The 24,403-nt window shown below is 42.7% G+C and overlaps 1 protein-coding gene across 1 annotated transcript in view; it reads left to right on the top strand.

Moving 5' to 3' along the window:
- LOC126484669 (uncharacterized) overlaps window positions 1-24,403 on the top strand; it is a 300,769-nt gene that overhangs the window by 180,609 nt on the left and 95,757 nt on the right. Inside the window, exon 6 of the mRNA XM_050108262.1 lies at window positions 11,426-11,990. Coding sequence (XP_049964219.1) covers window positions 11,426-11,990 — 565 coding nt within the window. The remainder of the gene's footprint in view (window positions 1-11,425; window positions 11,991-24,403) is intronic.

The following is a 24,403-nucleotide window of genomic DNA, read 5'->3' on the forward strand; positions in this document are numbered from 1 at the left end:
ATGAATAATGGACTTTTCTTGTTTCTAATTACATATTACACGCGAAATTCCTATTTAATTTCAAATATAAATCTTAATTATCGATATTTTGTGAAGGACCGTTAATAAAGGTTCCTTAATTACGAAAGCCGATTGAATTTTTAAGGCAAGAATGAAAAACTAAATATTCTTCATTGGGACTATGTTCATTGTTTTATACACAGCTGTAGATAAGTGTCGTAGAAACATGGAAAACATTCATTTTCACAGCATCGGGCACAACATACAAATGCTACATTTTTACATTGCAATATGCACCATTGCAGTATGAACCCAACGGAACTGATGTGGAGCCAAGTTGCGGGATTTGGTCTGAAAAGTAACTGACTGTTAAGCTGCCAGACGTACTTGAACTAACGCTCGCAGCTTTGTCACATGTCGCTGCCGAAAGCTGGTGGGATATAGGCTGGTGGGAAGAGAAGAACATGCGCCGCCTGCGTGGCTTCGTTGATTCCGTTGTTGCGTGGCTTCGTTGATTCCGTTGTTGATGGACTCGTTATCAACGTAGCAGATGACGGTTCCAGAACTGAAACCTATTACTCGGATTCTGATGAGGAAGGAGCTAAGGGATTACCTGACGACAATACCTCCATTGGCTTCAGTACTCAACAATACGGTGAAATCCCTGCAGTACGCTTTTGCATCCCACATATCCTCGTTCAAAATAGTTACCTTGTGTTTAAGACAGGATTTTTAATCACTCTTGTTTGTAATTAGAAGAGTATGTAAGGTGAGAACGAGAGCATTTTATGCTTTCCGTCTGGTCACCTAAGGAGAGCGCAGTAGTGCTGGAGTTTTGTCGAATATTATTTCATTCTTTTTAAAAATTAAATGACATTCGAAGTTATAGTGTGCAGTCGATGCTTTAGGACTGCAGACATTTTATCCCGGAGTTCAATACACAAGAGCTTTCAGGTGCCCGCAGATATAAATGTCTAGTGCATACAGGTTCGGAGAGCGTGGATGCCAAGAAATTGGTCCACCGCTATCTATCCATCTATCAAGGAATCTGTTATTTGGAAGCCTGTGAACATTAACACTGAAATGAGGAGTTCCATTGTGCATGAGGGACATGTAGCTGAACTGTTAAGAATATTCTCTAAGAATGCACACCCGAATTTCTGCATTAGCCTGAGTGAAAGAATATGAGCTCCAACAAATAATCAACGACAATGCTGGCTCAAACATTGACAGAAAATCTCTGTTGATTGCACAAGTTCTTTTGGGGTTCTCGACAGCCCATACGTGCTGACGGTGAAAGTTTACACTCTGATCACGTTGTAACGAAGCCTCATATGCTGAACAACACACTTGCATAAAAGTAAGGGTTGACACATTGTCGAATGGACTATTTGCAGAAGTGTACGTGTTAAGGACAATCAGGTGCTGATAGTGCCTGCGTACACGCTGTACATGGTATGGATATAACAGGCTCCCATGTAGCATTCTTCAGTCATGTGGTTAACATTATTTGTTGAGCTAATTGCCTTACGCTGCCACTAGCACGAATAAGCTCCCTCTTGCAGTTGATAAGTTTTCGTCCTTCTAGGCCTCCCCGAGTCGCGAGTAGTAGGCTTAAGCGTCCTCTGCTCCCCAAGATGACGATCAGTTGCTTCAATCGTTCTTCAGTTGGGGGAAATAGCAGTCATTCTGGAGATAGCAAACGTTGAGCCCCACCTGCTAAGCCGTACATCAAATGGGCATCTGCCAACTTCACATTTGAGTGCACTCCCAATGGAATGTAGTCAAATTAAATCGGGTGATGCTGAGGGGATTAGATTAGGAAATGAGACACTTAAAGTAGTAAAGGAGTTTTGCTATTTAGGGAGTAAAATAACTGATGATGGTCGAAGTAGAGAGGATATAAAATGTAGACTGGCAATGGCAAGGAAATCGTTTCTGAAGAAGAGAAATTTGTTAACATCGAGTATAGATTTAAGTGTCAGGAAGTCGTTTCTGAAAGTATTTGTATGGAGTGTAGCCATGTATGGAAGTGAAACATGGACGATAACCAGTTTGGACAAGAAGAGAATAGAAGCTTTCGAAATGTGGTGCTACAGAAGAATGCTGAAGATAAGGTGGGTAGATCACGTAACTAATGAGGAGGTATTGAATGGGATTGGGGAGAAGAGAAGTTTGTGGCACAACTTGACTAGAAGAAGGGATCGGTTGGTAGGACATGTTTTGAGGCATCAAGGGATGACAAATTTAGCATTGGAGGGCAGCGTGGAGGGTAAAAATCGTAGAGGGAGACCAAGAGATCAATACACTAATCAGATTCAGAAGAATGTAGGTTGCAGTAGGTACTGGGAGATGAAGAAGCTTGCACAGGATAGAGTAGCATGGAGAGCTGCATCAAACCAGTCTCAGGACTGAAGACCACAACAACAACAACCCATTGCGCTGTGCCGGAACTCTAAATAGTTGATGCTGCGGGTTTGATGCTAGTCGAGCAACAAGTCTTGGGTTCCCATTTGCCTTTTTTCCGGAAAAGTACCGTTTTCTTCAAAAATGTTTCGTGGGCGCTCATGAAGTTTCTCGTTTTTGTGATTCCAGTTGGCAAGAGTATTTTACGCTTCCGGATGTTCGATTTGCAATTTACTGCGCGAGTATATGCGCTAGGAAGCGCCTCTTGTGCTACGTGCTCTATAATCTTTATTTACTGACACTAATATTTTGTACTGTTGGTAATAACGCTTCATGTTAAGTTGTATTTTGGATTGGTTTAGATTTCCGTTGGCGTTGTGATAAGCATCTGAAGTCGTAACAGTGGATACGTGACAGTTTTTAATCCACGCAATCACCGTTTCATGATGCCAATGTGAAGGTGTAATTGTGACAGCGATATACACGGTCCAGTGACCAGCGCCTATATTCAACGTCAACGTGCAGTAGCCACTCACAGACGTCAGGTGTCGGCACTAGCAGTGGTGGGTATATAAGGCGCGTTCGGAGGACGCGGGGGACAATGCAGTCGTTGACGGAATGCAGAATAGGAGGTCCACAAGGGTACGATCATTAGCTGCCGGGCCAAGAGTGGTAGTATTTCCAAATCTCTTAGTGTGTAAACTGTTCGCGTGTCGCTATGTTTTAAGTATACCGCACGTGGCAAAATGGCGCTATCCAAAACCGGTGCTGTGCAACTGTGGTGCACCACGGACCATAGATGACGGGCATAAACGACGACTGCGGGGATGTGTGTGTGCGCATGGGCGAGTAGAAGTGCAGCTGTTGAGCAACTAACTGCCCAGATGAACCAGGGGGCTAGATACAGTGTCTCCTAAACTACTGTTCAGTGAACGTTGCTGCTTATGGGCCTCCACAGCAGGCGCCTGTTTTATGCACACATGCTTACTGCTTTAAAGTATCGCGGATTTACTGGTTTTTAAAGAAACTAGCTAAAAAACCATTTACTGGTACAGAAACCATTCTCCCAATGGCAAGTTTTGTTTAAGACGTCATCCTACAAGGTTTCCTTATTACAGTGCTTTCACTTACTCTCGTTCATTACCGAGACAGAACGACTGCGTTTTACTTTCTTTGTGTGCAGTAATATTGTGTTTTTGACTTTACTGAAGCAAAGTACCTTGCAAAATACGATAATGACTATGCAGTGAAAAATGTCCTCCCTACAGATGCAGCCACCATTCATGAAGCAGTCGCAGTAATCTTGCATAATAACAGCGCTCTCGTGCATAACTCGATTACGTAATAACTGATACATGAATCTTGTACATTATTTCGCGCACCTACTGTACCTGTTACTATCGTCTGATAACGCCTAGTCTAGCATAGAAACAGTTAATAAAATACCGAATAATTTTTAAAAAGACACTACTGTTGCATTTACATTTCTGTCTCTCTTATACACTAATCAACCAGAACATATTGACCACCGACCTACATCGATCTAAACCAGTTCAAATGGTTCAAATGGCTCTGAGCACTATGGGACTTAACATCGGTGGTCATCAGTCCCCTAGAACTTAGAACTACTTACACCTAAGTAACCTAAGGACATCACACACATAGATGCCCGAGGCAGAATTCGAACCTGCGACCGTAGCGGTCACGCGGTTCCAGACTGAAGCGTCTAGAACCGGCCGGCATAAACCAGTTCAGGCAGTAGCATCATCACCTGGGGAGGAGTGACTGCTAGTCGGACACACGCGCGGTGCATGTAGTATTAGCGAGCGAGCTGTTTGTGCGTAGAATGGGGAAGGCGCACGGTCTACTTAAGTTTGACCGAGGGCAGATTGTAATGGATCGGAAGATCAGCACGCGCGTTTCGGAAACTGCACGACTTGTCGGGTGTTCGAGGAGTGCTGTGGTGAGGGTCGTCAACACGTGGCGAAACCGAGCTGAAACCATGTCCGGACGTCGTGGGGTTGGGAGTATATCCCTCTTTACAGATGTTGGACGTCACACGCTGGGCAGACAGGGAAAACAGGTCAGGAGGCGAACTGTGGCGAACCAAATGCTGGGCAGACTGCAAGTGTGTCTGAACACACAGTGCGCCGAACACTCCTAACGATGGGCCTCCGCATCTGAAGACCCATGCATGTGTCAATGTTACCGCCACGACATCAGCAACTATACTACTGAAATGGGCGCGGCCCAGGGTTTCGAAGCCCGACTGACGGACATAAATAACACCGACAATGAGCAGACAAACCATTCCATCAGAACCACCTGATGATGGCGGAAAGGTTATTCGCCGAAATATCGTGGGACTTCAACGATCGCATCCGGCTGGACACCCCAGAGCCCTGGAAACAACACATACTCCGGGAAAGCCTCCGATCACAGACCACATAACCTTGATACCTGTTCTGCAAGTTGGCGGCGGCTCCACTGTGTTTCGGGGAACATTCACGTGGGCATCCATGGTTCCAGTGCATATCGTGCAAGGCACCATGACGGCCAAGGAGTATCGTACACTGGTTGCAGACCACTTACACCACTAAGTGACCATCGTGTTTCCCGCCGGCAGTGGCATTTTTCAACAAGATAATGCGCCATGTCACAAGCCTAGGAGTGCGATGTAGCGGTTCGAGGAACATAGTGGCAAGTTCCAGTTCATGTGTTGGCGCCGCAACACGCCAGGTTTGAACCCGATCGAACACATATGGATGAGATTGAACGTAGCGTCCGAGCTCACCGCCCCCTGCTCGGAATTTGTGGGAACTAGGTGACTTGTGTGTGGAGATGTGGTGCCAGCTCCCACCAGTGACCTGCCAGGGCCTCATTGCTTCGATACCACGACGCGTCGCCGACGTTATCCGTGCCAGAGGTGATTCAAACGTGTGTGAAATCTTATGGGACTTAAATGCTAAGGTCATCAGTCCCGAAGCTTACACACTACTTAACCTAAATTATCTTAAGGACAAACACACACATCCATGCCCGAGGGAGGACTCGAACCTCCACCGGGACCAGCCGCACAGTCCATGACTGCAGCGTCTAAGACCGCTCGGCTAATCCCGCGCGACACTGGACTCGCATTCGGAAGGACGACGGTTCAATCCCGCGTCCGGCCATCCTGATTTAGGTTTTCCGTGATTTCCCTAAATCAGTCCAGGCAAATGCCGGGATGGTTCCTCTGAAAGGGCACGGCCGACTTCCTTCCCCATCCTTCCCTAATCCGATGAGACCGATGACCACGCTGTCTGGTCTCCTTCCCCAAACCAACCAACCAACCAACTAATCCCGCGCGGCATACCGCCTGTTTTGTAGGTAGTCATAATGTTCTGGCTGATCTGGGTACTTACCTTACCGCATTTTATTTTTTTATTTACTGTAACTATACACTAAACGCAATTACATCTTAAGATGATTTACGTTAATGCATAGAAATTCTTGCTGCATTTCCCTTGAACAGGAAACCTATAAAATCCCCCCCCCCCCCCACCCCTTCTCGCCACCCAACGTGCAGCTGAAAGCACAACACTGGCATATAATTTCAGTGGAAACGTGCGAAAAAACAATACGACCGATGCTAAACATGAAAGGGCCAATTATGTCTGGAAGTGTTACGCAACCCGACGTGAGCCACTTAACGAACTTAAAGACAGCGGCAAGTGAAGAGGAAAAGGATGGTCTGTTTTCCTCTATGTGAGCTTGCAGTCGCGAACTGCTGCTCGGACAGGGCTGGTGTGATGTGTGGTAATGCAGATTCCCAGGAATCCCTCACACACTGTCCTGCCAACCAGCATGCAAAAATTCCATGACATGCTGAAAACTATGGGCCAAGGCAGTCCTTCAGATGCAGTTTTTCTTCATTTCTGAAAATCTTGACTTAGTACCGTACATACGTTTATGATCAGATGTACAAGTGTCAAGTAAGTGGAGCACCAAGCAGAATTTTTGAGGTAGATTGAGGATTTACTTGGTAAGACGGACGTGGCATATTGTCCTGGATGGAGAATCATCGGTAGGTGTAGAAGTAACTTCAAGCGCGCCCCAGGGAAGTTTGTTGGTTACAATTTCAGAAAAATGGGGCTATATTCGCGAGTTCGCGAGAAAGAAGGTCACAAATTGAGTAAGTCCGTAACATTTTGGTTTACGTTTGGCCCTTAAGTGAGCGGTTATTCGGCTTAGCATTGATTGATAGAGTTGTTGGATGTCCTCATGAGGGATATCGTGTCAAATTCTGTCCAATTGGCGCGTTAAATAGTCAAAATATCGAGCTAGTTGGAGGGTCCTTCCAATAATGCTCCAAACGTTCTCAGTTGGGAACAGATCCGTCGACCTGGCCGGCCAAGGTAGGATTTGGCAAGCACGAAGAGCAGCAGAAGCTCCCGGAGCGTTGGTTGTCATCCGCGCCACACTTACAGCACAGTCGTACGTCGACGATATTCTGCGCTCCATTTTGTTGCCCGTCACGTGGGGTTACATTTGAGCAAGATAATGCTTCTCCGCACACGACGCGAGTTTTTACAGCTTTCCTGCTTGCTCGCTAAATTCTAACTTCGCCAGCAATGTCGCTGGATCTCTCACGAATTTAGAACGTTTGGATCATTAATGTTCAGGGCCCCACAACCATCTCGGGATTTTGACGATCTAACGCGACTGGATAGAATTTGATACGCTATCCCTCAGGACAGCCAACAACTCTCTATTAATCGATGCCAAGCCAAATAACTGTTTGCATATGTGCCAGAGGTGGACCGACGCGTTGTTGACTTGCCCAATTCGTGAAGCTCTTTCTCGTAAATAAATTATCGAATTTTTCAGAAATTATAATCATTTGCCTGTCTGTACATGTGCAGCACACCTATCGATATCCGCCCATTCGGATAATTCCTTTGTGGTGCGTCTTTTGTTTTGTCTTAGGTTGTATTAGTGACGTGCGAGACAGTACTGATATAATATTCGCTCGCATGTTGGTATGATTTCAAACGGATGTAAAGATTTTCAACTTCCTTTATAAATTAAAAAATGTAAAATGATGAACTTCATAAAACGCAGATCAGTAGTATCCGCATAGGCTCAGTCGCAAGTAAAGCAGGTGGCATAGGTTCGCTGGTGGAAGACCAGGAAAATTCGGTCTACAAAGTGGATTGCTTACGAAAAGCATTTGTGTGACCCTTCCTAGAATGTTGTTCGAGAGTAAGTGGTCCTACCAAATAGGACTAAAAGGGGATATTGAACGTGCACAGAGAAGGACAGCAATGGTCACAGATTTCTTTCACCCAAAGGTTAATGTCACGGAGATGTTGAAGAAACTGAACCGCCAATTGTTTAAAACTACCAAGGGAAAGCCTGCTTTCGAAGTTTCTTGAACAATTGAGCCATGAAGGTAAATAACAGATGAAGCGCCAAAAAATGTAAATTTGAGTTACTGATGACATTACTACGTAAAAGCCAAGCCCAACAACATATATTCAGATCCACGCGCCAGAACAGCGGGAAACAGTTTTTACAGCTGTCACAAGACTCGAGTCTAACACTAACGTCGATGTTCAAATGATGAGTCACGCGCCAACTTTCTGGTCCCTGTTAGTGTCTTGGGATGTACTTGTGGGAACTGCTGGCAACTAAAATAGCTGCGTTGTTGTTTGCAACAATTCATGAAGTAACGCACGTACATGAAGTAACTATTACAGATACATAATACACAATATTGTAAGATGGGAAGTAAAACTGCACCAAAACTAGGGGAAAAAAACAACATTGTGGTTGTATCTAAAGAGATTCCCAAGCGCCAGGTAGACCTTGACTGTCGTTATAGCTTACTACTTGCACGGAATCATTTATTTATTTGCAAAGGTTCAGGTACGTTGATTTAAATATGTTGTTATATATACTGCTTAACACTTACAAGTTCTCTGTAAATCTTGCTTTAAATGCAGACAGCTTTCATATGACTAGAAACTTGAGTTGCTTAATGTTTTCTACTCACTGAAAGATACAATGACGCAAAATACTTATGCAGTATCCCACATACGTGTTTTCAAAGTAAAGAAGCCAAGGTCAAAAGTAAATAATGATAGTAATGAAACTGCTCAGCTGTGTACGGAGGAAGGTGCTGAGCAGCTGGTAACACCAAAGAAGGAAGAGGTAACTTAATGCTACACATTACCTGATGACGAGGGAAATGCAATAAGAGTATGTAAGGAGTCATTTAGTGAGATCTCGGTTTGACCAAAAGAAAAGTTCAGACATTAACATTGTAGAAGCAGAGTGGTGAGATTGTCTATGAAGAGAAGTAAGGACATTAGGCAAAATGCTGGAAATATACAGAAGACGATGAAAAACTGTTTGTTGATCATATTAAGCCCATACCATGGCAAGAAAGCCATTATTCGAGGGAAAAAGTAGCTGACAACGAATACTTAAGTGAAGACTTAACGGTTTTTCGTTTATTTGAGGAATTTCAAAAGCAACATGAAGACACTAAAATCACACACCACTTCTGTGCAAAAGCCTTTACAGATAAATTATACAAACTAAAATATCACCGTTTGTCAAGCGACATGTTGTAAATGTGATATTCTTAAAAACAATTTGAGGTGTGATCCCAATAATAGATAGTAAAGTGCAGCTAGAACCCCACCACCGAAAAGCAAAGAAGCTATGGATTCCATGGAAGGTGACACAATCAAGAGTCAAGGCCGTAATTCGGAAATATGTACAGCTACAATGCATTTACAAAATGTGACTTACTTAATTAAGGCACAGTGAAATGTAATATCTGAGGCAACTCTCAAATAACAGATTTTGCATTCGCGTTGGTGCCAATCAAAAACCAGTCACAAGAGACCGTATGTGGCAGGGGTGGGTATGAAATTGCTTCCCGTGTACACAGAGTCTTTACATTCAAACTTACTAGTTAAAAGAAACTCGTAATGCGGAATGACGCCTGCTGTGGGGAGAACAAAAATAAGACGATGATGTTTCTGTCGGTTTACCTAATAGCAAATTATGTCTTGCGATCGTGATTTTGCTTACATTGCGAAACGAAATGGCTAACTGTATGTGAATTTCCAAAAGATCTAGTTCGCCTCACCACTGAAGCTATGCACACAACACAGAGACTCTTAACGCAAGAAACAGACTTTTACGACGTTAACTCTTAGTGCAACTGCAGAATTTAAGGAACATTAAATCTTGAAGAGGGACGTGATTTTTAATAGGTGCAGCTAATACTGATTACCTAGCTTGTCTGAAGAAAAGAGAAGCGAAAGAGTAGAAGTGGTTTTCTAAGGACCTTGTGAAATGAGTCAAAATGGGTGTGACTTATCAGTATTTATGTGTAAGCCATTGCTCACAGAACGTTTCATTTTCTACAAATTTTGCATAGTTTTCTTCTTAAACCAACTAACGTTGAATAAACACATACACTACAACAAAACTGTAGCTTTTGTGTTTGTGGAGTGATCTCAAATTTGTATACTGCTTTTGTGTAAGTGCAATACACATAGTCTTGATTATCGGTCAGCCTGTTTTTTGGGGCTTGATCCATCATTTTGCCACATACCATAATTTTTAAGTGATGAATCCAGGAATATGCTACAATCCCCTGCGTATCGCTCTCATCGATATCACAAAGACAATATTAGACTAATTATAGTGTGCACAGTGGCATTTAAAGTATGGTTGTATCTTGGCCCATCAGTGGATGCAGGATGTTCGTAAATTGCCATTTAAAACATCTAGGACTTCTACTATTTTGAATAGGAACCCATGTCCGGAAACCGTTACCATTTTACGACACTTTCAGTTCAATGACAAAATCTTCTCGGGTTGACAGCTGAATAAATGTGTCGTTCTCTTGCAACGTTTCAGTAAGTTTCTTATTTGCCATGTTCAGGCGAAGTATCGAGTTCACATATCGCCCGGGACGAGACGTGAACCCGGCACTTAGTCTGAAGATGGCAAGTAAGAAACTTGCTGAAACATAGCTGGAGAACGACTCATTGACTCAGCTGTCAACCTGAGAAAATTTAATGATCGAGATTCGCCGAGAAAGCATGCATTCTCATATAGTTTGAGAACAGTTGTGTAACGCTTCTACGTCTGCTTCCACTCAAGCTACCTTGTCCTACATATTCGATCTTCTTACACAATGCATTGGACACATTCTTATAAGCTGGCCCACTGAGTGTCCGTCAGGAAGTATGGTTTCAGCATGATGGTGTACCATCTTCTCACGTGCGGTACCGGAAACATCTCAACAGTTGATACGGTGGAAGATGGATAGGCCGTGTTGCCGCCGCTAACACCAGATTTAACTGTTGTGGACTACTTCTTGTGGGGTCATAAACAAAGCTTAATTTACGAGACTCCTGTAGAGACAGAAGAAAATCTGCTAGCACGAGTTCTGGCTGCTGCACTAGAAATTGAAGAGACACCAGGTGGGACAGAGTGTGTGCTTCATAGGTAAAATGTCTGTAACAACTTTGGTGGTCGCCACATGGAGCCGCAGTTGTAATGCATTGGTACTGTTCTGTAGGTGCAGAATAATGTTTTGGAATAATGTAAACATGTAATGTTTTAAGTGTTAATACAAACAACTGTGATTAAGTGATAAATAGATGTTTCGTTATGTTTCCTTTCGAATTGTTCCCTAATAATTGTACTGCGTCACTCCTAACGCAATTACTCAAGTAAAAATAGATACATTTGAAATGAAACCGTCGTAGATCGGAAACGGTACGTTTCTGGACATGAGTTCCGATTCAAAATATTGTGTACTCACACATCTCTACTAGTCCTAGAAGTTTGTAACGGGAATTCTTGAACTCCCTGTATACCGGAAGTAATCAAGTAGTGTCATTTGTTCGCCAGCTTTCAAGAAATGTAAATTTACGTACAGATTGTGGTTACAGTGATCCTGTATGTATAAAAGAGGATAAAAGACTTCTCAATGACGCTGTTTCAGGTTCTTTCGGTATGTCTTCAACGCACAAACGTCAGAAGTTCGTGAATGTCGGCCTAGGCGCCCTACTGGACGCAGTAGAGGGCGCCGTAATCACGCTGGTGGCTGGAGAAACTCAACTGGTGGTGCACAGGGCCGTCCTGGTGGCAAGGAGTCCCGTGTTTGAGGCCATGTTCCGCCACGAAACACTGGAGACCAGCAGAGGCCGCGTGGTGATCCCGGATGTCGAGGGCCCGGTGCTGCGTCAGCTGGTGGTCTACCTCTACACCCTCCAGGTCCCCCAGTCTGCCAGCACGGCCCCTGAGTTGCTCGCAGCTGCGGACAAGTATGGCATTTCAGGATTGAAGGCTGCGTGCGAGCAGCGGGTGGCTGCACAGGTGACCGTGGACAACGCGGCGGCCACAGCCGTCCTAGCCTTGAGGCATTCTTGCCCCACTCTCACAGAGGCCACCGTCACATTCATAAAGTCTTACAGCGACCAGGTGATGGCCACTGAGGACTGGATGAAAGCTGTGCACCATCATCCTGACGCCGTACTGGAGTTGATTAACCTGCTTGCAGATGACAGGTAAGAACACAAGATACTTGCCTATTCCTTTCAGCTCCGTATCTTTTTCCTCCATTCTATAGTGCGCGTCATTTACGACGGCGACCGAGTTTAGGTTTGTTCTCCGCATCTGACGTCACAAAACACAGTCAGCCAATGAACAGAGAACGACGTTGCCAGAGCTAGATTGCAGTGCAGAGCACGGACGAGTGTCTTCAGTTTTAGAAACGTTCAGTCATAAATAAAGTAATTGAACAAAAGCAATGTCTTGATAACAGACTTTAAAAAGCATTCTTTATACCAGTTGCTTCTTATTCCATTAATTAATTAAACCAAACAAGCAATAAGCCTCCTAATTCAGGCGATAGCAAGGAAAGGTATTCATTCTCACGAACTGCACTTTTGCAATAAAGAATAGCGATAATTGTTTATTTCCTATTGTACTTCGACGAAACGTCAGTAATTCATAGTCCTACCAACAGTGTTTGTCAGTATTTTTCGTGATGTTTTATAGGGCTCCAGGAGTTCGGTTGAACGACGAGCTGCGTTAGCGTAATGGTTAAGGTGTTTGGCTGCTAAGTCCAAGGTTCAGAGTTGTTCGGTGCTTAATAATTATTTAGAAACAATATCGAAGTGTCTTGTCTTACGTCATGAATTTTATTTGTTTGAATGTATTTTTTAGAAATTTCTAGTGCTTTGTCTCTTCATTATAATCATAATAAGTTTTCGGGTTTTCTAATTTTGTCCTCCAATATTTCTTTTCACAAAAACTAAAAACAATGAAAAGGCACACATACAATATTCATGTTATCTGTTTTGTTTGTATATCTTCTCTTCCGCAGTCGCTGTTTTACTATTCATATTGAGATATATTCTCTTGCGACAGTATTAAAAGTATTATTTAGAGCAGAATTTCGGCTCGTACGTTGCTGAGCTACTTGATTGTCTGACGCAATTCTTTGCTTCGCTGCTTTGGCAACATCATATTCAATGTTTTCGTCTACCCATGTTTTGGCAAGTGTTTGTTGTCCGTTGTGACAAACACAAATTGTTTGCGCACTGCGCCTCACTGACAATATATTTTAGTTTCTATGTTGTATTACGTCCACAATTCCGTTTTGTGTTCTTCGCCAACTTTGTTTTAATCAAAACGTTTTAGAAAAAAGCGAAATGACTCTGGTATAAATAAAAGTTTTATTACAGTCGCGAAAGACGGAATATTTCTCAATATTACATACGACACCTATCTGGTACTTAAATTAAATGAGATATTGTTATACAGTAAATTTTATATGAAACTTAGGTATCTTCTCCACATTTCATTCTCAACACTGTCGCAACTAAAATCGACCATACGGAAAGTATACGCTAGGGACTTTTACCTCTGCAAACTCTTCAAAATTTCGTGCAATGGTTTACATTTAATGCTGCACAATAACTGTGTTGAACATCGAAACAAAATTAAGTCATTTATGGGGGGAAGGTATCAGTTAAGAAAATGTATAAAAATCAAATTTTTAGGCCAAATAGTTTCTGTGAAATCGAATGATAAGTGTGTCAAAGCCGTCAGAACACCATGTGTCTGCACAGGCGAGCAGTGCAGTGATGACAAAATCGCACGGAATGCGGGGAGCCCGTCTCTGTAGCAGCGAAAGGGTTAAAGCGGCCGTGGTGGCTTTACTTCATAAACTGCGCGTGAGTTTGTGAACTATGCTATACTATGGCGCTGTTTCTCTTGGCGCGTGCGTCGTTTGCAACTGGCAACGCATCAATCTCCCGCGTCTGGGCGGGCGTGCGCGAGCCGCCAAGATGAAAGAATTGAACTATAGTGGCTTATGATCCTGGTTTCCGAAATGCATGCTCGCTCTGCACTGTTGTGGAACCTCCTGGCAGATGAAAACCAACTCTTGGACTGGGACTCGGGTCCCAGACCTTTGCCTTTAGGGGGCAATTGTTCTACTGACTGAGCTGTGCAGGCACGACTCTCGATACGTCCTCTCCGCATTACTTTCGTCAGTACTTCCCCCCTACCTACTCTTACAACTGCATCCACTGAGGTGACAAAAGTCATGGGGTACCTCCTAATATCGTGTCAGACCTCCTTTTGCCCAGCATAGCGCAGCAACTCCACGTGGCATGGACTCAACAAATCTTTGGAAGCCCCCTGCAGAAATATTGAGCCAAGCTTCCTCCGTAGCCGTCCGTAACAGCGGAAGTCTCGGTAGTACAGGATTTTGTGCAGGAACTGACTTTACCTATTGTGGTGTGCGTACTGTAAGACCTTCAGTACACACCATAAGATTATTTGACTTGTCGCTCTAACGAAGTAGGCGAGTGTCAGCAATATGTCTCGTGGTCTTATCGTGGCGTGTTTATCTTCTGCCGTTAGGTCAGACGATAGAAATGCCACTTGCACGCTTAGAGTAGCAGATTGACGGTGACCAAGTTTAAACAGAACTTGGTTAATTTTCACACATATTTATTAAACTAATAAAAAACATAGACATTACTTAACTTGATTCTGGATGCTGTTTATAATTGACAATCTGAAGTTCCTTTGGTCTTGGTACGTTAATCTTATTCTCACATATCTCTGATACTTGACAAAGTGTCTATTCATTTATCTTCATGGCTATGTACAGGAATATGGTAAACTTATTAGGCACAGACTGAAACTTGACTATAGACTGGTGCAGACAAATCTAGAACTCGTACAGACTGGTACAGAATAATGCAGACGGACTAATCGGAGGTCTGTACACTCGTTATAATACCTCGCGCATTCAGGTATCACTGCGCGAGTGTGATCCGCGAGGAGAAAAGGTTCTACGTTAGCAGCAATCTCATTGGCTGCGTTACATATTAATACGCGCATCGGCGGAAGCAGAGATTGGTCCGTCTCATAGGCAGCGCCGTCTCATAGTGCGGAGACGGACGAGCGCTGCGCCTGCGCTGTTGTGCTTAGCGGGGCGCGCTCTAGTGGGAAAGTTGTGTACGCGCTGAATACGTGGAACTATGTACACAACACCTATTATGTCCCATGAATGGTTGATGGGTTCCATGTTGGGCAATCTGGGTGGCCAAATCTTTTGTTCAATTTGTCCTGAATGTTCTTCAAACCAACCACGAACAGTTGGGGCTCAGTGACAATTCGATTGTCGTGAAGTTCATAAATGGCTGCAAATGGTTTCCAAGTAGTCCAGCCAATGGTCGTTTCAGTTGGACCAGAGGTACCAGTCCATTCCATGTTAATACAGCCTACATTATGGAGCGACCACCAGCTTGCACATTGCCTTGCTGACAGAGTTTCATGGGGTTTACGCCACACTCGGAACCTACTATGAGTTCTTACCAACTGAAATAGGCGCTAACGTGACGAGGCCACGGATTTCAGTTGTCGTAATTTCGACCTATTATGTCATGAGCCCAGGAGAGGCACTGTGGGCGACGCCATGCTGTTAGCAAAGCCACTCGCATCAGTCGTGTTCTGCAGTAGCCCATTACGCCACATTTCACCGCACTGTTCTAACGACTACGTCCATCGTATGTCCTACATTGATTTATACGTTTATTTCACACACAGTTGCTTGTCTGTTACCACTTACTCTTCGCAAACGCCGCTGCTCTCGGTCGTTAAGTGAAGGCTGTCGGCCACTGCGTTGTCAGTGGTGAGAGATAATGCCTGAAATTTGGGATTCTCGGCACACTCTCGACAATGGGGATCTCGGAATATTGACTTACCAGACGATTTCCAATATGGATTGCCCCAAGCGGCCGGCCGGGGTGGCCTAGCGGTTCTAGGCGCTACAGTCTGGAACCGCGCGACCGCCTCGGGCATGGATGTGTCTGATGTCCTTAGGTTCGTTAGTCGGAAACCTTTTTACGTGAATCACCTGAGTACAAAAGAGAGTTCTGCCAAGGCATTCACTTTGTGTATGCGGTGTTACGACCACCTGTGCTTGTGCATATCGGTATCCCATGACTTGTCGCCTCAGTGTACAGACTCTGGAAGCCATCATACAGTGTGTTCTGGAGGGTACCTTGTACACTCCTAGTCATTCCCACTCCTTATCATTCCTGTTCCTGTGCCACTTGGAAATGGATCGAGGGGAGACTGGCTGTCTATGTGCTTCGGTAAAAGCCCTGGTTTCAGTTATGTTGCCTTTGCAGTCCTTACGTGAGAAGTATTTTGGTAGCAATATGATCATTCAGCAGTCTGTTGCAAATGCCACATGTCGGAAATTTTTTTTTTTTATACAAACTTGGAATCGTCATATTGTTCCATAATTTGTGTGATCTCCCCGTTTCTTCTCCTTCCTCGTTCTAACAATCTTGTCATCAGCAATTCTGCAGCTATTCCTTCCATTGTCAAAATTTGTTCGCCGATTAACTTCACTAACCCTGCCAGAACCACAGGTTTAGTTCAAAAAATGGCTCTGAGCACTATGGGACTCAACTGCTGAGGTCATTAGTCCCCTAGAACTTAGAACTAGTTAAACCTAACTAACCTAAGGACATCACAAACATCCATGCCCGAGGCAGGATTCGAACCTGCGACCGTAGCGGTCTTGCGGTTCCAGACTGCAGCGCCTTTAACCGTACGGCCACTTCGGCCGGCTACAGGTTTAGTTATCCCGCGATTATTCTCCGGTTAGACGTTCTTACATGTTCGTACAACTTGTTTGTTGCGCTTCTTCCAGAAACATTTTATCTTCAACGACAACAAGCTATCATTCAAGAGCATGTTGCTGTTTTGTACACTATAGCAGGTCCTGTCTTGTCAGTGCAATTCTGTATCGCACTGGCGTTTACGAAACAAATCGTGAGAGCTTGTCCTGTAACAGACCCTCCTAACGTCACCTAGTAGAGAGCCCTATAAGATTCCTCTAATACACTTGAGAACAAATATCATGTGCATGATAACATCTGATATTTTTTGCTCCATAACTCGCCTCTAGCGACCTGTGTGTAAAGTGTCTGTCATCCAAGAGACAATCATTCGCAATAGCAGCAGATTCATGCGTTCTAGTTTCGTAAGTAATTTGATAGTAACAGAATAGCGTATTTCATGTCAGGAAAACACTTATCATTACCGGGTTCCACAACGAAGTATACATCAAGTGGTGTCTACGTCTTAATTAGAAGTTATGAAGTATTAAATGACACAGGACTTGCGGTAACATCTATTTTTAAACACACTGTTGTGACACTAATAAAAACAGTCACGATTCCACGGGAATACAGTCCGTTTCCATTAGTTTTCTGAGCAAAATCGGTATAGTTTGAGAGCATTTTGCTTGTTCAAATTACAAATAGTGATCACCATCTATACAGTCGTTTAAAACGTTCGAGAGGACTCCTCATTGTTATTTTGTAACATCTAGAGTAGGTAAAAAACTACAAACTATTTGCAGCCAAACTTGAACCAGTCATACCACTCTTTTAATAGAACATTCCATAAGATATTACAGCGTATACCTCTTCTGGTATATCGAAAAACAAGTACTGTCTGTGTGTTGACACTGAGCATATTACATATACATGCACCCTCTAATGGAGCAGGTGACCAATGGTCGAAGTCATTTGCACAGACCTGTTTAAAGTTTTGTCACCTGTACTGGAAGAGGACCATATATAACAGATTACCAGTCACAAAGAGGGTTCCTGTGTTATTCTTTCATAAACAGTTTAATATATTGTTTTTCAGCTGTAACAAATCCAAGCATTGTATGACTAGCTTTGTACACTGCCATACACTTTGTTTTTCTACCATGACTTTGAGGTCTATGTCAGGTTCTAAACCGAAATTGACACTTCTTGATCCATTGGCTCTCACAGAAGTCTGGACAGCATGTGACGTAAACTGCACTGCTCCTACAACACATAGGATGGTAGAAATAAAACAGAGAAGCGATGTTTCTTATTGATAAAAATACGGAAAACATCGCAACATATGGAAACTGGAAGAGTTTACAGCATTGTGGAACATTGCCTAATGGCGCTGTCTGAAAGGGTTGACCTAAAAAATTACAGGGTGTATACGACCCAGGAGATCCGGGAAAAACCCGGGATTTTTTTAGAATTCCGGGAATTTTTCATTGTTTTTGTTTTCAGTTAAAATTTTGTAATTTTGACTGGTAAGAACCGATACTCCAACAAAGGATATTACTGTATCCCACTACTGCAGAATAATACTGTAGCAATAAAACATGAACGCGAGAAAAAACGAAAATAAAACTTAAATTGCAAAGGAAGTGCGCTATATACAGCAACAAAACACATTGCTCATACAAGTGTCTGCCAATAGCAAAATGTGTCAAAGGCTTTCGGAAGATTATACAGTGTGTCGTAACAACAAATTGCCTCCCATGAGCGTGACGTCACAACTGTTTACGTTAGATTCGTTTTAGCAGTTACGAGCGGGATCATGCGCATGCGCCGTTGAGTAGTACCTTCTCCCGCTTGTGGCTGCAGAAACGTGGCTGTTGGCTGTGTAAGCAGTCGTAGCAAGCAGCTAGATGCTACCGGGAAAAATTTTACTGGAGCGCCCAAGCTGCCAGATTCATGCATGCGCAGGTCGGGGGGGGGGGGGGGGGGCAAATTCATATTATCGAGGGAAAAAACCTTGTTTCACAAAGCGCCCAGCATCCAGCGTTCGTAAGTTATCGATTATTGGCTTTGAAACGCATCCCTGTTGGTTTTTGAACAAGTTGATTTCTGAATGAATCGTAAGTTGATTTGTGAATGCGTGCATAGTGTGCTCGAGAAATCCTCGTCGCATGTAGAAAACAAGGTTCCTACAGACAAAAGGGGCTATACGAGCTGAGCGGAGTAAGGCCGAATGGATGAATGCCAACCGCTGTCTGATTGTGTGGCTGATTGGGTTTGCGAATGATGAGCGTTGTATTAATTACTAGCGAAATCCATAGATTCAGACTACAGGAGTGGAAATAAACGAATAACAGGTAAGAAACATTATGTATGACCTTCTCGGTGTATCCAAGAAAATGAAATTTTGACAGAAAATACTAGTAAGGGCCAGTTGCACAGTCTCCAACTAGTAGCCGCTTTAAGTTCTGTTCTGGAAGAAGCGCAAAAAACGCGTTTTACGAACATGTGACAACGCCTAACCGGAGAATTATGGCGGGATAACTAAACCTGTGATTCTGCCAGGGTTAGTGAAGTTAATCGGCGAACAAATTTTGACAATGGCAGGAATAGCTACAGAACTGGTGATGACAAGATTGTTTGTTAGAACGAGGAAGGAGAAGAAACGGGGACATCACACAAATTATGGAACAATATGACGATTCCAAGTTTGTATAAAAATTTCGTGCTACTACTTATCTATCTCATGCTTGAGAAACTGGAGCGTATGAATGAAATGTGAAACTATTTCCTATCATACTGAATTATGCTTGTAGTAGGCCTAATAGGCATTTGATACTGGTAATTTGTGAAATACATTCTGTTGTTACAAAAAAGACCGTTTGCGCCAAAACAGTCTCGTTTATTTGGTAGCGGTATTAGAAAGGCCTATTTTGTTTTATTTAGGAGACAGTGACAAAATAGACGTAATCAGATCGGGAAAACACACCAGTCCTGGGTCCTATTTGTATTAACAGCCTTTTCAGTATAAAACAACGACATTTCGATTTTTCATGTAGCAAAACGTTTGACGAACTTGAGGTAATAGAAGGAAAGCACACCGTGTGAAGCTGTAGCAAGATTAGAGAGGAAAAAATTCTAGGAGCTAAGGATTGAAGAAATGTGCATTCTCTTCCTGGTCTCATGTCTTTACTGGTTTTATGTATCCTATATTTAATTTTATGTCACACAAAGCAGCAAGTTGTTAGCTGATAGGGAACAAAGAGTGCAAATTTTCTGAAGAATATTTTTAACCGGCAGACTGTAAGCGGGAGAGGCACCACAGGACATTTTAATTTCCACTGTCTGAATATGGTTTGATGGCATCCGTTACAAAATGTACACGTTTCAATTCCACAGAGCGAAATACAGTGACGTGCGATAGGGGAATGCTGTGTTACGAGATGTGGCACTGCACTTTGGCACACTTACGACCAAATAACATGTCTTACATTTCCTCGAACACGTATATTTTATGCATTAGACCCTTCAGAAATATGTGCGCTACAAAATGAACATATTTTTGAAAATTCGATTTTTTAAAAATTTTTGACGTCCTATCTCAAACGCCCGAGGGAGTGGCGGGGTATTGCCCTGGTTCAAAAATATGGTAGACCCGGGGCTGATGCGCAGAGCAGTCTGAGTTATAGTGGGGAAGTGGGTAGTCTCCACGTGACTCGTGTTTACATTTAGTGATTTTGCTGTTTTCCTTTTCGTTTACTGCTCTCATGTCAAATGAAAATAAAACAGATCTTCTATGGCCGGGAGCTATCAAGAGAATTAAAATACATTCACATAATTACGGAAGGCTAATATGTGTTATTAGTTGGAGATTTTATTTTATTTCCACCTTTATGAAAGTCAAGCAATAATTACATGGCAGAACAATGAAGTTATTTTTGTCGGTTTTCTAAAGAAATTTTCTTTTATTAATCTTTTCCGCTGAGGCAGACAATATATTCTAAACGAAATGTTTAATGCCACACACTGTTCGCTGCATTTCAAGTGCACGTTTTCAACTTCTGGCACGTGTGGCATTATGCCATAATAAAGAACCAAACATGAGATAACATAGTACTGGTACTCCAAAAAAATTTGCATCCCGATAACCACAATGAAAAGCTTAACATCAGGTCGTGGCCTACTTCACTGGGAATCTGGAAATACGAATGTGCACTTTAAACATGCACTTTAAATGTGCACATGTTCGTATGGGTCACGAAATTCCGATGCTCTTGGAGTATCCTCTGATGTCTTCTTTCATTTATGACATAATGTAAGATCTTTTAATGTTTTACACGTACGAACATACGGTCTCCCTACGTCATCGTAGCAGCAGCGCAAGCGTGGTGACGCCTGTCATCTGGCGCTCTCTGGCAACTACTGAAACGAACCGATTTCTAACAGGTCGCTGGAAAATATTGCGAATGGTGGTTTGAAAAGCGTTACTTTCAAAGTAAATATCCTTTTACGTAAGTTGAACCATGTGCGAGAATGTACGATGAATTTCTTAAATCACAGAGCGTTTGACTCTCATTCAAGAATCAACTGTTTGATGACAAGCCATTTAGAAGAATTTCCAACCCTGAAGATCGGACATTTATGTCATTATTAAAAATTTTACTGGCTCATTTGTGTGATATATATTAAAGTGTAAAACGCGCAAAAGATCAACATTATATGTGAAAGCTTAGCTTCTCTTGCAGCATATTAATCTTACAGACCAATATTATATGTGAAAGCTTTGCTTTTCGTGTAGCAACACTATGTGTATTAATTTAAACCATTAACTTTTTCTGTTTGTGTGTTTGCGCTACCTAAGTGATGTTGCTGTGGGCTGACTACATCATGTGTCCTAAGCGCTGAATACCCGCTGTCATCGGCTGGCGAGATCACGTGACATGAGCTATGACTGGCTTACAAAAGCGCATCGCAATCTCGATTTCAGTGCTTCGGAAAGTAACTTGCGGTGTTTGGTGGAATTCGAATTTATACTTTCGTAATACGAAAATAAGCAGCGTACATGTTGCTGCACATCAAAGATCTTTCCAAAACGTGTTTTTTTCCCCCCTGTGTTTAGTTTTCTAAAGGGCTGGGAAATTCTACGCCCGTGTAGAAAACCATAACCATTCAAAGGACTGATAAGTTACACAGTTCAGAGAGAAAATATGCTGTCAGTTAACAGAGAAAAAGTACGTTTTCACCCGGAAGAAAATGTATTTTTAAGCGGGAAATCCGGGATTTTTTTTTTCCTTTTCCCCTAAATTAACATCTTCACAGTGATGGGGAACCAGATGTCTCGGTGTTCCATTTCAAAGAGAATTATTTCTCGTTTTGCAGTCATGTACATGATTACTGTTCCAGTGTTGACTATCAACAAAAGGTGCTGTTCATAGCATGCATGGGGAAGTAGAAATAAAAAGAGGTACTATTATTTTATTGGTGAAAAAATTTGGAGAGCGTGGCAGCAGCACATGAAAATAGGACGAGTCTGCAGCATTGAGAAACTATTCCAGACAACTATCTGAATGTGGTGACGTGTTAATCCCACGCCCCACAGTGACAAGTAGCAGATATCCAGTGTTCCACCAAGGCTTTCTCCATCTCACCCAAGTGATATCAGACAATCATTATGTCGTAATCAACAGCATACTAGTGGACAGATGGGATGGGAAAGATACTGTTGAAATGGGACAATATAGTATAATATGCACTGCGGTTGATAGCATGAACAATTTTAGCAATTTTATCAGTTGTTCCCGTTATTTCGACTCAAGCTGATGACAGCAGAGTGCTTTCCAATTTCTGTATCATCACTAAATCACCTCTACACCACGTTGCAAGTACCATACACTAGATTAACGAATGCAAATAGACGATTGCGCAGTACGTCTATTCATCATATACACCAAAGAATACCATACAGTGCCTTATACCAACGTAGTTAGTTCACCTACATATTTCCAACACACAGATCATAGTGCAGAATTTACGATTATGACTGTTCATTTTTCCCTGTACGGGTTGGTATCACAGAGTATTCTCGTTGATTTTCTGTGGGACTCAGATGAGGTGCTTTTGCAGGCCAATCGATGCTTCTGTTGTCGTCTTGATAAGTAGGGGTATCAATAGCATTCTCACCACGCAGATGCGAACCGAAAGGCAACACCTGATCATTCATAATGTTTAAATCAACATTCCGATTAATGTTAGTGGTCACCTTAGTGAGTGGACCCAATTCATGACAAGAAAAACACCCCAAAAACACAATAGAGCAACTTCATGCCTGAATTTGCCCTTACATGCATTCAGGATGGGATCTTTTATTTTGTGATCGGTGCAGTCGACGACGTATGTCATTTGGACATAAGGCAAAGACGTTATTAGTAGGAGCACTTTACGTTCCTCCAGTGAGATACTTCCCACGTTCGATGATTTCTAGCTCTTTGAAGGCTCGCAGCTTCATGTGTCTGTGTGAACAATGGCCTCTTGCCAGTTTACCGACTCATAATGTTCATTGTAGACAGCTCCCGTCGGAGTGTTCTCTCAACAGGTGAGGATGGACATTTATTCCCTGCCTGTAGGAATTTCTATCGAGTTTGGAAGCGATTTTCATTCACAAGCTGTGAAACGTGTCCCCGCCCCCTCTCACTCAGGATCTTTTTATGATCATAATTCTGACGCCGTGTTTCGTGGCCACATGTGTTGTACCACTGCTTGTAGACATGCTGAACAGTCCATCGTGAAACACCAACAAATCCAGCAACTTCGCACACTGTGTGGTCATGGGTATGGCTAACACGATTGCCTGTTTTTGCCACTCAGTAACGCCCTTATATTTACCGCTGCTTACGTACAATGTCCGCTTGAAACGTAATTGCTAACGTAGAAGAGGCAGTGCACTCGCAGTTGAGAAAGTAACTCGCTGCGCCATTCGTAAAAGTTTAAAGATCATGTGTGCCTGTGCAGCGGAGTGAATAATTTTTTTGTCTGGTGAGCATACATGATCTCGTTCAAGGATAATCGTCTCAGAAAGGTTAAGAATCTCTGCTGGTATGGTTTGCTACAGCGTAATAGAGACTAGTCCTGTATACTGTGATGTTTCGTTGTCTTATCTGGCCAGTCCAGGAGCAGGAGTACTGGAACTATTTTATTTTTATTTTATTTATTTGCTTATTTAGCCTGACCAGGTTAAGGCCTTAAGGCCCTCTCTTACATCTGATCAGGAACAACACATACAGATATATCACCAAAACATTCATGAAAATGATAATCTTAGAGATGATAATAAGCATAGTAATAATAAGAACAATAAAAATAATAGTTGACAATAAAGAAAGTAAGGATAAATGGCAATAATAACAGTAATAATAAAACAAACTGCATTAAAAATAATATAGACTAGTTTAGAACAACTTAAATCATGTATAGTATTGTCAGAAAAAGAAAGGATGAAGAACAAGAAAATTAGAATGACAGTAATAGGGGCTGTTAGGACAGGACTTGATTTAAGTAAATAACTCTGTAAGCGAGAAGGGAAAAGTTGGAGGTGGAGGGGGGATTGAAGAGTGTGGGCTGCAGACCAGTATGTGGGAGAGATAGCTATTGCGAGAGAAGGTGAGCCATTAGCTGCTTTTTGAAGCCGGAAGTGATTTAATTTCTCTGAAATTTTGAGGAAGGTAGTTCCAAAGTCGGTTTCCGGATATAGAAAGTTATTTAGTAAACATGACGGTATTGTGTGGTGGTACTGAGAGGATCTTACTTAATTGAGAACGAGTATTTCTCCG

Source organism: Schistocerca serialis, chromosome 6 (assembly GCF_023864345.2).
Source record: "Schistocerca serialis cubense isolate TAMUIC-IGC-003099 chromosome 6, iqSchSeri2.2, whole genome shotgun sequence".
NCBI classification, from domain to species: domain Eukaryota; kingdom Metazoa; phylum Arthropoda; class Insecta; order Orthoptera; family Acrididae; genus Schistocerca; species Schistocerca serialis.